General features: G+C 45.9%; 1 protein-coding gene across 2 annotated transcripts in view; it reads right to left on the bottom strand.

The window, feature by feature from the left end:
* The window catches only part of LOC127572500 (WD repeat-containing protein 70), a 131,408-nt gene that overhangs the window by 65,962 nt on the left and 51,676 nt on the right, over positions 1 to 13,770 (bottom strand). For both annotated transcript variants that reach the window (XM_052019853.1, XM_052019854.1), the window contains exon 9: positions 1,477 to 1,553. In XM_052019853.1, the coding sequence (XP_051875813.1) occupies positions 1,477 to 1,553 (77 nt within the window). The remainder of the gene's footprint in view (positions 1 to 1,476; positions 1,554 to 13,770) is intronic.

Below are 13,770 nucleotides of genomic sequence, written 5' to 3'. Positions count from 1 at the left end.
TGGTGACTGATCCCAAAGTGCTCCGCACTGACACTTCAGTCACTTTCCCTGCCTCACTTCCTCAGAAGAGGTCAATAAATTTTAGTCTATCCAGAAGATCCACCTCCCAGAAATGAATAAAAGAAAAATAATTCAGGGTACCTCACTAATTTGATTCTTAACACTGGTGCCCCACAAGGCTGCATCCTCAGCCCTCTACTCTACTCCCTATACGCTCATGACTGCGTGGCCAGATTCTGCTCTAATGTCATCTACAAGTTTGCAGATGATACGACCGTTGTAGGCTGTATCTCAAATAACGATGAGTTGGAGTACAGGAAGGAGATCGAGAGCTTAGTGACATGGTGTCATGACAACAACCTTTCCCTCAATGTCAGCAAAAGAGCTCGTCATTGACTTCAGGAAAGGGGAGCGATGAACATGCACCTGTTTACATCAATGGTGCTGAGGTCGAGAGGGTTGAGAACTCCAAGTTCCAAGAAGTGAACATCACCAATAGCCTGTCCTGGTCCAACCACGTACACACCACGGCCAAAAAAGCTCACCAGCGCCTCTACTTTCTCAGGAGGCTAAAGAAATTTGGCATGTCCCCTTTGACATTCACCAACTGTTATCGATGCACCATAGAAAGCATCCTATCTGGATGCACCATGGCTTGGTATGGCAACTGCTCTATTGGGACCGCAAGAAACTGCAGAGAGTTGTGGACACGGCCCAGCACATCATGGAAACCAGACTCCCCTCCACGGACTCTTGTCTATACTTCTCGCTGCCTCGGTAAAGCAGCCAACATAATCAAAGACCCCACCCACCCACGTCATTCTCTCTTATCCCCTCTCCCATCAGGCAGAAGATACAGGAGCCTGAGGGCACATACCACTAGGCTCATGGACTGCTTCTATCCCACTGTTATAAGACTACTGAATGGTTCACTTATATAATGAGATGAACTCTCGACTTCTCAATCTACCTCATCATGACCTTGCACCTTATTGTCTACCTGCACTGCACTTCCTCTGTAGCTGTGACAACTCTGTATTCTGTTATTGTTTTTACCCTGTACTACCTCAATGCACTGTGTAATGAATTGATCTGTAGGAACGGTATGCAAGACAAGTTTTTCACTGCACCTCAGTACAAATGACAATGATAAACCAATACGCTCACGAAAAGGTAAAATCTCCTGCTCTATTTCTGTAGCATCTCTCACAGAACTGGTGAGCGAGGTAATATCCTACTGTATACATTCAACTGTTCTCACACTGCCCTCCACAACATTATCCAGAGCTGCTGAAAACTTGGTAGGCCAACAAGACGGGGAAACTGTCAAAGTGGCAGAGAGAATCAGAGGTATCACGGATATGTGGAAAAGGACTGGATGAAATAAGAAAATATAGATTTGCCGGAGCAACAACAGGCTGAAACAGTCCATCAGGTCCTGTTCCTGGATGATAGGGCTGTTCAGAATACTCATACCCATCATTTGAGCAGGTCACAAACTCCTCCTTAATTTTTGGATGCCAGGCACCACTGTTCAGCATAGCTGTATGTCCCTGTGAGAAGACAAATGTTCGTGTTTAATATCAACTTTTGAACACAACCCTAACAACCGCGGTGAAGTGGTTAAGTTACTAGATCACAGGTTTGGCCATAAGAAACACAAATACAAATCTCTCAAGACTGCTGAGGAACTTGTTCAACTAATTATCTCAACTGCAAAAAAAAAGGTATCTTTATGTACTAAATGTAATACCACTATTCAAGAAAAGGAGGAAGATGAGAGAGGGAAGTTGAAAACAGGAAATTGTAGGCCAGTTAGACTAACATCTGTCACTGGGCAAGAGCTAAAATCCATTAGAAAGGAGGTGTTTGCAGGACATTTAGAAATTCAACAAATAATTCAGCACGGTTTTTATGACAGGTGTATTTTTTTTGACAAATTTGCTCTTTGAGGATGTCACAAACAGTGGACAAGTGTGCATGTGATTGTGGGTATTACATTGGCATGAATAGGAAAGTGGCTAACAGATAACAGGCAGTAGAGATACATGGGTCACTTTTATATTGGCAATCAAAAGTTGTGGGGTACCACAGGGATCAGTGCTAAAGTCCAATTATTTGTAATCTGTATTTGATGACTTTGATTGAAGGGGCTGAGTGTATTAATGACAAATTTGCTGATAATACGAGGAAAGGTGGGTTGGCAAGCTGAGAGCAGGACACAAAAAGCCTACAAAGGGACATAAAAGGTTAAGTGAGTGGGCGAGAAGTTAGCAGATGAAGTATAATGTGGGAAAATGTAAGGTTATCCATTCTGGAAGGTAGGATAAGCAAATTAGAGTTAAATGACAAGATTATAAAATGTTGCAGTACAAAGGGATCTGGAGTTTCTTGAAAATAAAACACAAAAAGTTAGCATGCAGATTCAGCAGGTAATTAGGAAGGTCGATAGAATGGATACACTAGAGATTGCAGATGCTGGAATCTGGAGCAAAAAACCAAACTGCTGGAGGAATTCAGCAGGTCAAGCAGCATCTGTGGCAGCACAGGGATGGTCAATGTTTCAGGTCAATACTCTGCATCAGGACTGAGAGTGTAGAGGGAAGATAGCCAGTATATAAGATTAGCCATGATCTCACTGAATGGCCTAGACCTGCTTATGTTTAATAGGAATGGTGACCATGAAATTATGATATTGTCATACAAATACATTTGACTCAGTCACTTAAAAACAAAACACTGCAGATGCAGTAAATCCAAATTAAAAAAACAATTTTTTAAAATACTCAATGCGTCAAGCAGTGTCTTTTATACATCTATGAATTTCTTTCATGATCTAGACATCCCTGACAAAGCTGGTTTAAATTTCCCAGTCATGTAAAAGGCATTTAATATGCTTGCCTTCATTGACCAAGGCACTGAGTAGAAGAGTTTAGGACGTCATGTTGCAGCTGTACAAAACATTGGTTAGACCGCACTTGGTGCACAGTTCTGCTTGCCACTCTACAAGTATATCGTAGCTACAGAGAGAGTGCAGAAGAGGTTCACCAGAATCTCAGAATGAAACCTGTAGGTGCTGGAGTCACCATACACCTGATGTTGTTCATTTCAGTGGTGGAGTTTATGGATTTGAAAGTACAGTCCAGGCAATGAGCTGCACTGCATTTTGAATAAACACAGCTGCCACCAAATGCTGGTGGTGTAGAGAATGAATGTTAGGGTGACGGATCATGTGGTTGCTTTGCCCTGGATAGTGTCAAAGTTCTTGGTAATTACTGCAGCTGCAATCATCCAGGCAGGTGAGAAACATTCCAATGCAGTCTTAACATGCCTCTAGACAGCGCAAAGGCTTTAGATGTTAAGCATTGAGTCAGAACCTACCCACCTCTGAACTGCTCTTGCAGCTTATCCAGTTGAGTTTCATAGCTGAATAAAGTCAATATGGTCCGAGAGTTGTACAGCACAAAAACAGGTCCTTTGGCCCAGCATGTCCGTGCCATACATGAAGTACCTCTCTGTACTCTACCAATTCCATTTCCCAACACTGTAGCCTTCAAGTGCTTATCTAAATACTTTTTTTTATAAGTTGTGAGAGTACCCACCTCCACACACCCTCAGTGGTGAGTTCCAGATTTCAACCACCCTCTGGGTAAAAAATTGTTCCTCGACTCCACTTTAAATTTTCTCCTCATCCTTCCCTTAAATCCATGTCCTCTGCTCACAGCTGCTACTTGAATGGTGTCTGGATCTTGCTGCATGCAGTCATGGGCTGTCTCAATTGCAGATGAGTTGAGAATGGAATTGAACATTGTTTAATTATCGGCAAACATCCTCACTTTGAGTGGAAGGAAGGCCACTGATGAAAGAGCAGATGGCGGCTGTACCTTGGATACTGCCCTGAGGAATTCCCACAGCGATATCTTAGAACAATAGAACCATACAGCACAAAACAGGCCCTTCGGCTCACCATGTTGTGCCGTCCATCAAACCACCCTCACACTATCTAACCCTTTCCTCCCGCATATCCCTCTATCTCACATTCCTCCATGTGCCTATCCAACAAACTCTTGAACCTGTCCAATGTATCTGCCTCCACCACCACCCCAGGCAGTGCATTCCATGCACCAACCACTCTCTGGGTGAAAAACCTCCCCGACATCTCACCCGAGCCTCCCACCCATAACCTTAAGGCCATGCCCTCTCGTCTTGAGCATTGGTGCCCTGGGAAGGAGGTGCTGACTGTCTACTCTATCTATTCCTCTCAATATTTTATATACCTCTATCATGTCTCCTCTCACCCTTCTCCTTTCCAGTGAATAAAGCCCTAGCACCTTAAGCCTCTCCTCATATTCCATACGCTCTAATCCAGGCAGCATCCTGGTAAATCTCCTCTGCACCCTCTCCAACGCCTCCACATCCTTCCCATAATGCGGTGACCAGAACTGAACACAGTACTCTAAGTGTGGTCTAACCAGAGTTTTGTAAAGCTGCATCATTACTTCGCGGCTCCTAAACTCAATCCCACGACTTATGAAAGCTAACATCCCATAGGCCTTCTTAACTGTTCTATCCACCTGTGAGGCAACTTTCAGTGAACTGTGAATATGAACCCCCAGATCCCTCTGCTTCTCTACACTGCCAAGTGCCTTGCCATTTACCTTGTACTCTGCCCTGGAGTTTGTCCTTCCAAAGTGCACCACCTCACACTTCTCCGGATTGAACTCCATCTGCCACTTGTCAGCCCAGCTCTGCATCCTATCAATATCCCCCTGTAAGCTCCGACAGCCCTCCACACTATCCACAACACTGCCGATCTTAGTGTTGTCTGCAAACTTACTAACCCAGCCTTCCACCCCCTCATCTAAGTCATCTACAAGTATCACAAAAAGTAGAGGTCCCAGAACCGATCCCTGCGGGACACCGCCAGTTACTGCCATCTAATCCGAGGGCACTCCCTCCACCACAATCCTCTGCTTTCTACAGGCAATCCAATTCCTAATTCACACAGCCAAGCTTCCCTGGATCCCTTGGCCTTTGACGTTCTGAAGAAGCCTACCATGAGGAACCTTATCAAACACCTTACTAAAATCCATATAGACCACATCCACCGCACTACCCTCATCAATCTTCCTCGTCACCTCCTCAAAGAACTCTATCAGGCTTGTGAGGCAAGATCTTCCCTTCACAAATCCATGCTGGCTGTCCCTAATCAGTCCATGATTCTCTAGGTGTTCATAGATCCTATCCCTTAGAATCCTTCCTAACAGCTTACCCACCACAGATGTGAGACTCACCGGTCTGTAATTCCCTGGACTATCCCTACTACCTTTTTTGAACAAGGGGACAACATTCGCCAGCCTCCAATCCTCCGGCACCATCCCCGTGGACAACGAGGATTCAAAGATCCTTACCAGTGGTTCAACTATCTCCCCCCTTGCCTCTCGAAGCAGCCTGGGGAAAATCCCGTCAGGCCCCGGAGATTTATCTGTCTTGATATTATTTAACAACTTCAACACATCCTCTCTCTTGATATCTACAACCTCGAGAACATTACCCTTACCAGCACTCCCTTCCGCGTCATCAAGACCCCTCTCCTTGGTGAATACCAAGGAGAAGTACTCATTGAGAACTTCTCCCACTTCCGCCGCCTCCAGGCACATTCTCCTACCTTTGTCTTTAATCGGACCTACCTTTACCCTAGCCATCCTCCTACCCTTCACGTACTTGAAAAAGGCCTTGGGATTTTCCTTAACCCTACTAGCCAACGCCTCTTCATGTCCCCTTCTAGCTCTCCTCAGCCCTTTCTTAAGTTCCTTCCTCGCTACTCTATATTCCTCACGGGCCCTGTCTGAACCTTGCTGCTTTTACCTTATGTATGCTACCTTCTTCTCCCTAACAAGTCGTTCCACCTCTCTCGTCACCCACGGTTCCTTCACCATGCCATTCCTTCTCTGCCTCACCGGGACATATTTATCCCTAACATCCTGCATAAGATCCATGAACATCGACCACATCTCCATGGTACATTTCCCTTCAAAAAGGACATCCCAATTTACACTCCCAAGTTCTCTCCTTATAGTCTCATAGTTCGCCCTTCCCCAATTAAATATCTTCTTGTCCTCTCTGCACCTGTCCCTGTCCATGACAATTTTAAAGGTTATGGAGCAATGGTCACTGTCCCCCAAATGCTCACCCACCAATAGATCCTTCACCTGTCCCGGTTCATTTCCTAAAACTAGATCTAGCATGGCATTCCCTCCAGTCGGCCTGTCGACATACTGCGTCAGGAATCCCTCCTGGACACATTTAACAAATTCCGTCCCATCTAAACCTTTGGCACTAAGCAGGTTCCAGTCTATATTTGGGAAGTTGAAGTCTCCCATTATAACAACCCTGTTATTTTTGCTTCTCTCCAAACACTGCCTGCCAATCTGTTCCTCTATATCTCTACTGCTGCCGGGGGGCCTATAGAATACTCCTAGTAGAGTAACTGCTCCTTTCTTCTTCCTTACTTCCACCCATACGGACTCTAGAGATGATCCTTCTACAACATCAATCCTTTCCGCAGCCGTAACAGTGTCCCTGACCAGTATCGCCACCCCTCCACCTCTTCTCCCCCCTTCCCTATCCCTCTTAAAACACTGAAAACTAGGAATATTCAATATCCACTCCTGTCCTGACATCAGCCATGTCTCAGTAATAGCCATAATATCATAGTCCCCCATACTTATCCAAGCCCTCAGTTCATCTTCCTTATTCTTGACGCTTCTTGCATTTAAGTAAACACACTTCAGTCCATCTACCTTACTATTTTTATAGCCTGCATTCTGCTTCTCCTTCCCCAAAGCCTCTCTACCTGTTTGATCTAACTTTTCCCCATCACCTTCTTCCTCTGACCTACTCCTCCGGTTCCCTTCCCCCTCACAAACTAGTTTAAACCCTCCCGAACCACCCTAGCAAACCTAGCAGCAAGGATATTGGCCCCCTTCTGGTTCGGGTGTAACCCGTCCTCTCTGTACAGGTCCCACCTTCCCGAGAAGGGATCCCAATGATCCAGAAATCTAAAACCCTCACTCCTGCACCAACTTCTCAGCCACGCATTTATCTGCCACCTCTTCCTGTTCCTGCCTTCACTATCGCGTGGCACTGGCAGCAATCCCGAGATTGCTACCCTTGAGGTCCTGTTCCTCAGTCTTTTGCCTAGCTCCCTGAACTCACTCTTCAGGACCTCATCCCCCTTCCTACCTATGTCATTGGTGCCAACATGGACCACAACTTCTAGCTGCTCTCCCTCCCGTTCAAGACTCCTGTGGACCCGATCAGAGACATCCCGGACCCTGGCACCTGGGAGGCAACATACTATCCGGGATTCATGCTCACTGCCACAGAACCTCCTATCTGTTTCCCTGACTATCAAGTCCCCTATCACTACCGCATGTCTCTTTCCCACCCTTCCCTTCTGAGCAGCAGTACCAGTCCCAGTGCCAGAGACCTGGTTACTGCAGCTAGGCCCCTGCAGGTCATCCCCCTCAACAGCCTCCAAGGCGGAAAACCTATTACTGAGGAGAACAACCTCTGGGGTTCCCTGCTCTGTCTGCCTGCCTGACTTCTTCTTCCTCTTCCCTCCCCGGACAGTCACCATTCTATCTGCATCCTGAACCTCAGATGTACCTGCTCTAAGGGGGGGGTGATTGTCACCTGATGGACCGTGTCTACATAACTCTCTCCCTCCCTTATGCTGCGCAGTGTTTGTAGCTGTGACTCCAGCTCATCAACTCTGAGCCAAAGTTCATCCAGCCTCAAGCACTTACTGCAGATGTGGCCATCTTGGACCGCAGTAAGGTCCACGAGTTCCCACATCAAACAGCTGCAGCACATGACCATGTCCTCCATCTGACTACCTTTTCTTTTCCCCCCGAGTTAATCCCACCTGCAAATCTATAATAGACAACAGGTAAACCTTACGTTTACCTACTTACCCTCCTTGCCCCTGTCTTGCAGCCAGGATTATTGATTTCCAACAACAAACTATTCTCCTTCGTGTGAGGTATAATTTCAACTATTGGAACATTTTCCCCTTTATGCACAATGGTTTTACCAGAAATTATTGACTGGGATTGGTGGGATTGCTCCGAGAACCAGTCTGAGATTGATGGGATTAATGAACTCCTATGTTGTTAGACAAATACAAGAAACAAAACATAAAATGCTACCATAGTGCAAAGGGCAACGATGCTCATGTCCTCTTTGGAATTCAGTTCTTTGGTCCATAATTGAATCAAAACTGTGAGGTCTGAAGCTCTGGTAGTCCCAGCAAAATAAACTTGGCATCGCTGAGCAAGTGTTGTCTGATTGCATCATTGATGACATCCTCTGTCAGTCTGTTATTCACTGCAATCAGACTCCGTAGTAATTATGTTGCGGGGAGCAATAAAGCAGGTTGTTGAGGCCTTGGCAGAGATTTTTGTATCTTCGTTTGCCACAGGTAGGGTACTGGAAGGCTGGAAGAGAGCGAATCTTGTGCCTTTATCCAAGGAGGGTAGCAGGGATAAGGTAGGGAACCACGAGCTAGTTAGCCCAGCATCAGTGGTGAGAAAGTTATTGGAAGGGATTCTGAGAGACAGGATTTATTTGCATTTGGAAAGGCAAGGACAGATTAGGGAAGTTGTATCTCATGAATTTGGCAGTTTTTTTTGAAGCGGTCGCCAAGAAGATTGACAAGAGCAGGGCAGTAGACGTTGTCTACATGGACTTTAGCAAGGCCTTCAACAAGGTCCCACATGGTAGGCTGGTTTGGAAGGTTAGAACACATGAGATCCAGGGTGAATTCACAAACTGAATACAAAACTGGCTTGATGGTAGGAGGCAGAGGGTGTGAGTTGAGGATTGTTATTCAGACTGGAGGCCTATGGACAGGCGTGTGCTGCAGGGATCAGTGTTGTTTGTCATAAATATTATTTGAATGAAAAGGTAGGTGGCATAGTAAGTAAATTAGAATCAGAGGCATAGGTTTAAGGAGAGTGGGGAAAGATTTAATAGGAACCTGAGGGGCAATTTTTTCACCCAGAGGGTTGTGAGTATATAGAATGAGCTGCCAGAGAAAGTAGTTGAGATGGGTACAACAATGAAATTTAGAAGACTTTTGAATAAGTTCATGGATAGGAAAAATTTAGAGGGATATGGGCCAAACGCAGGCAAATGGGACTAACTCAGGTGGGCACTATGGTTGGCATGGAGTTTGGACAAAGGGCCTGTTTCTGTCCTGTATCACTCGATGACTCTGCATAATTTCTTGAAAATGGGAACACAGGTGCCTTCATCAGCCAAGACAGAGTATGAGAATTGGAACGTCATGTTACAGTCGCACTAAACATTGGTTAGACTGCACTTGGGGCACTGTGTGCAGTTCTGATCAGCACAGTATAGGAAGGATGTGATTAAGCCATAAAGGATGTAGAAAAGATTCACAAAGATATTACCTGGTTTGGAGAGCTTGAGTTATCAGGAGACTGGATAGGCCAGGTCTGTTATCCCTGGAGCAAAGGAGGCTGAGAGGTGGCATGGAGGAATATAAAATTAGCAGAGGCACAGACAGGGTTGAAATCCAGAGTCTGTTTCCCATGGTAGGGTTGTCCAAGACTGATGCGTATAGGTTTCAGGTGAGGGAGGATGTTAAAAGGAGATCTGAGGGGTAAATTCTAGTTGGTATCTGGAAGGAGATCTGAGGGGTAAATTCTAGTTGGTATCTGGAAGGAGCTGCCAGAGGTGGTGGAGGCAGGGACAGTAACAACATTTAAGAAACATCTTGACAGGTACCTGAATGAGCAGGACATAGAGGAATATGGAATTAATGCAGGCAGTGGGATTAGTATAGGTAGGCATGATGGTCAGATTAGATGCAGTGAGCCAAAGGCCCTGTTTCTATGCTGTACAACTCTATGACTCTAATTTGCCATATTGATTTATCTTGCTTTTCATGGACATATCTGGGGAATTTTCCACAGCGTTGGATAGATGCTTGTGTGAAAATTGGACTGAAGCAGTTTCACTGGAGCTGCAGCTGCCTCTGGACAGCAGACCTTTCAGAACTACAGCTGGGATGTTACCTGGTGTTTTTGCTGTGTCCAGTGCTCTCAGCCACATGTTTAAGTTTTTCCACACAGAAGGTGGTAGTTCTGGAACAGGCCGACAGAGGAGGTTTTTTTTTCCCAATTAAAGGGATCTAGGCTTCGCTGGCTGAGCCAGGATTTACTTGCCCATCCCTAGTTGAGTATACAAGTTGGAAGGTCATTGTGTGGTCGTACAGGATGCTGGTAAGGATGCACAGGATGCTGGTGAGGATGCACGTGGAGTATTGTGGTCAGTTTTGGTCACCCTGCTATAGGAAAGACGTTATTCCACTGGAAAAAAGTGTAGAAAGGATTTACAAGGATGCTGTCAGGACAGAAAGGACTGAGTTGTAGGGAGAGGTTGGACAGGCTAGGAGATTATTCTTTGGAGTGTAGGAGACTGAGAGGTGATCTTATAGAGGTGTATAAAATCAGGAGGGGCATAGATAAGGTGAATACACTCAAGTCTTTTTCCCAGGGCTGGGGACTCAAGGACTAGAAGGAACAGGTTTAAAATGAGAGGGGAAAGATTTAATGAGATCCTGAGGGGCAAATTTTTTTTACATAGTGTGGTACCTATGTGGAGTGAGCTGCCAGAGGAAGTGGTTGAGGCAGGTACAACAACAACTCTTAGAAGACAGTTGGACAGGTACACGGATAGAAAAGGTTTAGAAAGTTGTGGACCAAATATTGGCAAATGGGGCTAGGTTGGATGGTACCTTGGTCAGCATGGACCAGTTGGGCCCAAGGCCCTTTTTCCGTGCTGTATAACTCTATGACTGTAGTTGCCCTTGAGAATGTGGTAGTGAGCTGCCTTCTCCAACCATTGCAGTCCTTGAAGTGTGGCTCTACCCAATGGTGTCAGGGAGGGAGTTCCAGGGTTTTGACCAGTGAACGTGAAGAAACGGCGCTCTATTTCCAAATTTGGATGGTGTGTGGCTTGGAGGGCAACTTCCACGTGGTGGTGTTCCCATGCTTTTGCTGCCCTTGTCCTTCTAGCTGGTGGAGTCATGGGTTTGGAAGGTGCTGTCTCAGGAGTCTTGGTGAGTTGCTGCAGTGCATCCTGTAGATGGTACAAACTGCTGCGACTGTGCATTGGTGGTGGAGTGAGTGAATGGTTCTGGATGGGCTGACTATCAAGTAGGCTGCTATGTCTCATACAGTGATGAGCTTCTCAAATGTTGTTGAAACTGCATTCCTCCAGACAAGTGGAGAATATTCCATCACACTTCTGACTTGAGACTGGTAGATGGTGGATGGGTGGTAGAGGCAGTTACAATTACAACATTAAAAAGGCATTTGGATAGACAGAAAAGGGATAGAGAGAAACAGCCTAATGCAAGCAAATGGGATTAGTGAGATAGACATCATGGTCAGCATGGACAAAATGGGCCAGAAGGGTCTGTTTCTGTGCTGTATATCTCTATGATTCTATGGGCACAGTCGGCAGAATGTACTTTGGTTTCCTAAATTTTGCAAAAGACATTTATAGGGTAGACTTCAGCTGACACAGGATTGAGCCTGACCATGTGGGCCAGGGAACAATAATCACAATGGAGAGTAAGCTACCTATAAAAAGGAAGAGAGTTTAAAAGTTAGGTTGGCAAATTGTGGAAAATTATGTTCAAAAGGAGCAGAGGATATATGGCAGAAATCTTAGTGGAGCATTAACATAGCACAGACCATTTTCAAAAAAGACATGTTCTGTGTTGTAAGTGCTCCCCCCAAAAAAATGGTCACCCTACACAAACAGGTTGAAAATCAGGGAGGTAAACAGACCAGGGACATTTAAGAGACTCTTAGATAGGCACATGAATGATAGAGAAATGGGGGCTATGTGGGAGGTACAGGTTAGATAGATCTTAGAGCAGGATAAAACATCGGCACAACATTGTGGGCCAAAGGGCCTGTACTGCGCTATAATGTTCTATGTTAAAAGACCTGTGTGGATGAGTGCATGCCCACAAAAATATATCGGGTCTTCCCAAACCAGAAGCCCTGCATGAATCAGGAGATTCCTACTCTACTGAGGGCGAGTTCTGTGGTATCCATGACTAGCAATTCAGAGATCTACAAGAAGTCCAGGTACAACCTACGGAAGGCTATTATGAGAGCAAAGAGGCAATTCCAGACGAAGCTGGAAACACAAACAGATGCTCAACAGCTGTTGCAGGGCTTGCCTACCATCACCTCCTACAATTTGGAATGAATAACGTAAATGGCAATGACGCATCACTCCCAGAAGAGAATGCATTTTATGCATACTTTGAGAGGAAGGATGAAGACAAACCAACCTGAGTCTCCACAGCACCCAATGACCCTGTGATCTCAGTCTTGGAGGCTGACATCAGAACATCCTCCAGGAGGGTCTTCATAAGGTTTCAGGTCCTGGTGGTGTACCTGATCAAGTGCTAAAAACCTGCACTGATCCACTGGCTGGAGTGTTCAGGGGCATCTTCAACCTCCTGCTTCTGCATTTTGAGGTTCCCACCTGCTTCAAGATGGCATTGACTGTACCAGTGCCCAAGAAGAGCAGGATGACCTGCCTCAATGATGACCGTCTGGTCGTGCTTACATCCTCCATAATGAAGTGCTTCAAGTAGTTGGTTATGACTTTAATCAACTGCTGCCTCAGTAAAGACCTGGACCCACTTCAGTTCACTTATAACCACAATAGGTTCACAGCAGACACCATCTCACTAGCTCTCCGCTCTGCTCTGGACCACCTGGAGAACTGGAATATGTACATTAGACTGTTATTCATTGACCACAGTTCAGCATTCAACACCATCATCCCCTCAAAACTTATCGTCAAGCTCCAAGACCTACAATTGGATCCCTGACTTCCACATTGGGAGGCCACAATCAGCGTGGATCAGAAACATCAGCTCCTCCTCATTGACCATCAACACAGGTGCACTTCAGGGCTGCGTGCTTAGCCCCCTGCTCTACTCTCTCTGTACCTGCAACTGTGTGGCTTAGCATAGCTTCAGCCCCATCTACAAATTCGCTGATGATACCACTGTTCTTGGCAGAATCACAGATAGTGATGAGGCCATGTACAGGAGTGAGATAGGTCAACTGGTTGAGTGGCATCCCAACAACCTTGCGCAAAACGTCAGCAAGACTAGGAACTGATTGTGGACTTTAGGAAGGGGAAGTCAGGTGAACAAGCACCAGTCCATATTGCAGTGGAAAGTGTGAGCAGCTTAAAGTTCCTGGGTATCAACATCCCAGAGGACCTACCCTTGGCCCAGCACAAAGATGCAACCATAAAGAAGGTATGTCAGCATCTTTACTTTCTTAGAACTTTAAGGAGATTCAGCATATCATTGAAGACTCTGACAAACTTCTACAGATGTACAGATGTGGTTGCATCACGGCCTGATATGGAAACTCCAATGCACATGAATGCAAGAGGCTACAGAGAGTGGTGGACTCAGCCAATTCCATCACGGGTATAGCTCTTCCCACCATCGAGGACACCTAAAAGAGGCGTTGGCTCAGGAAGGCTGCATCCATCATCAGGGACCCCCACCATCCGGGCCATGCCCACTTTTCGACGCTGCCACTAGGCAGGAGGTACAGGACCCTGAAGACCCACACCTCAAGGTTCAGCAAAAGCTCCATGCCCACTGCCATCAGGCTCTTGAACCAACTT

Source organism: Pristis pectinata, chromosome 7 (assembly GCF_009764475.1).
Source record: "Pristis pectinata isolate sPriPec2 chromosome 7, sPriPec2.1.pri, whole genome shotgun sequence".
Classification (NCBI taxonomy): Eukaryota; Metazoa; Chordata; class Chondrichthyes; order Rhinopristiformes; family Pristidae; genus Pristis; species Pristis pectinata.
Note: the sequence above shows the minus strand (reverse complement) of the source record. Positions and strands in the feature narration are given on the sequence as shown.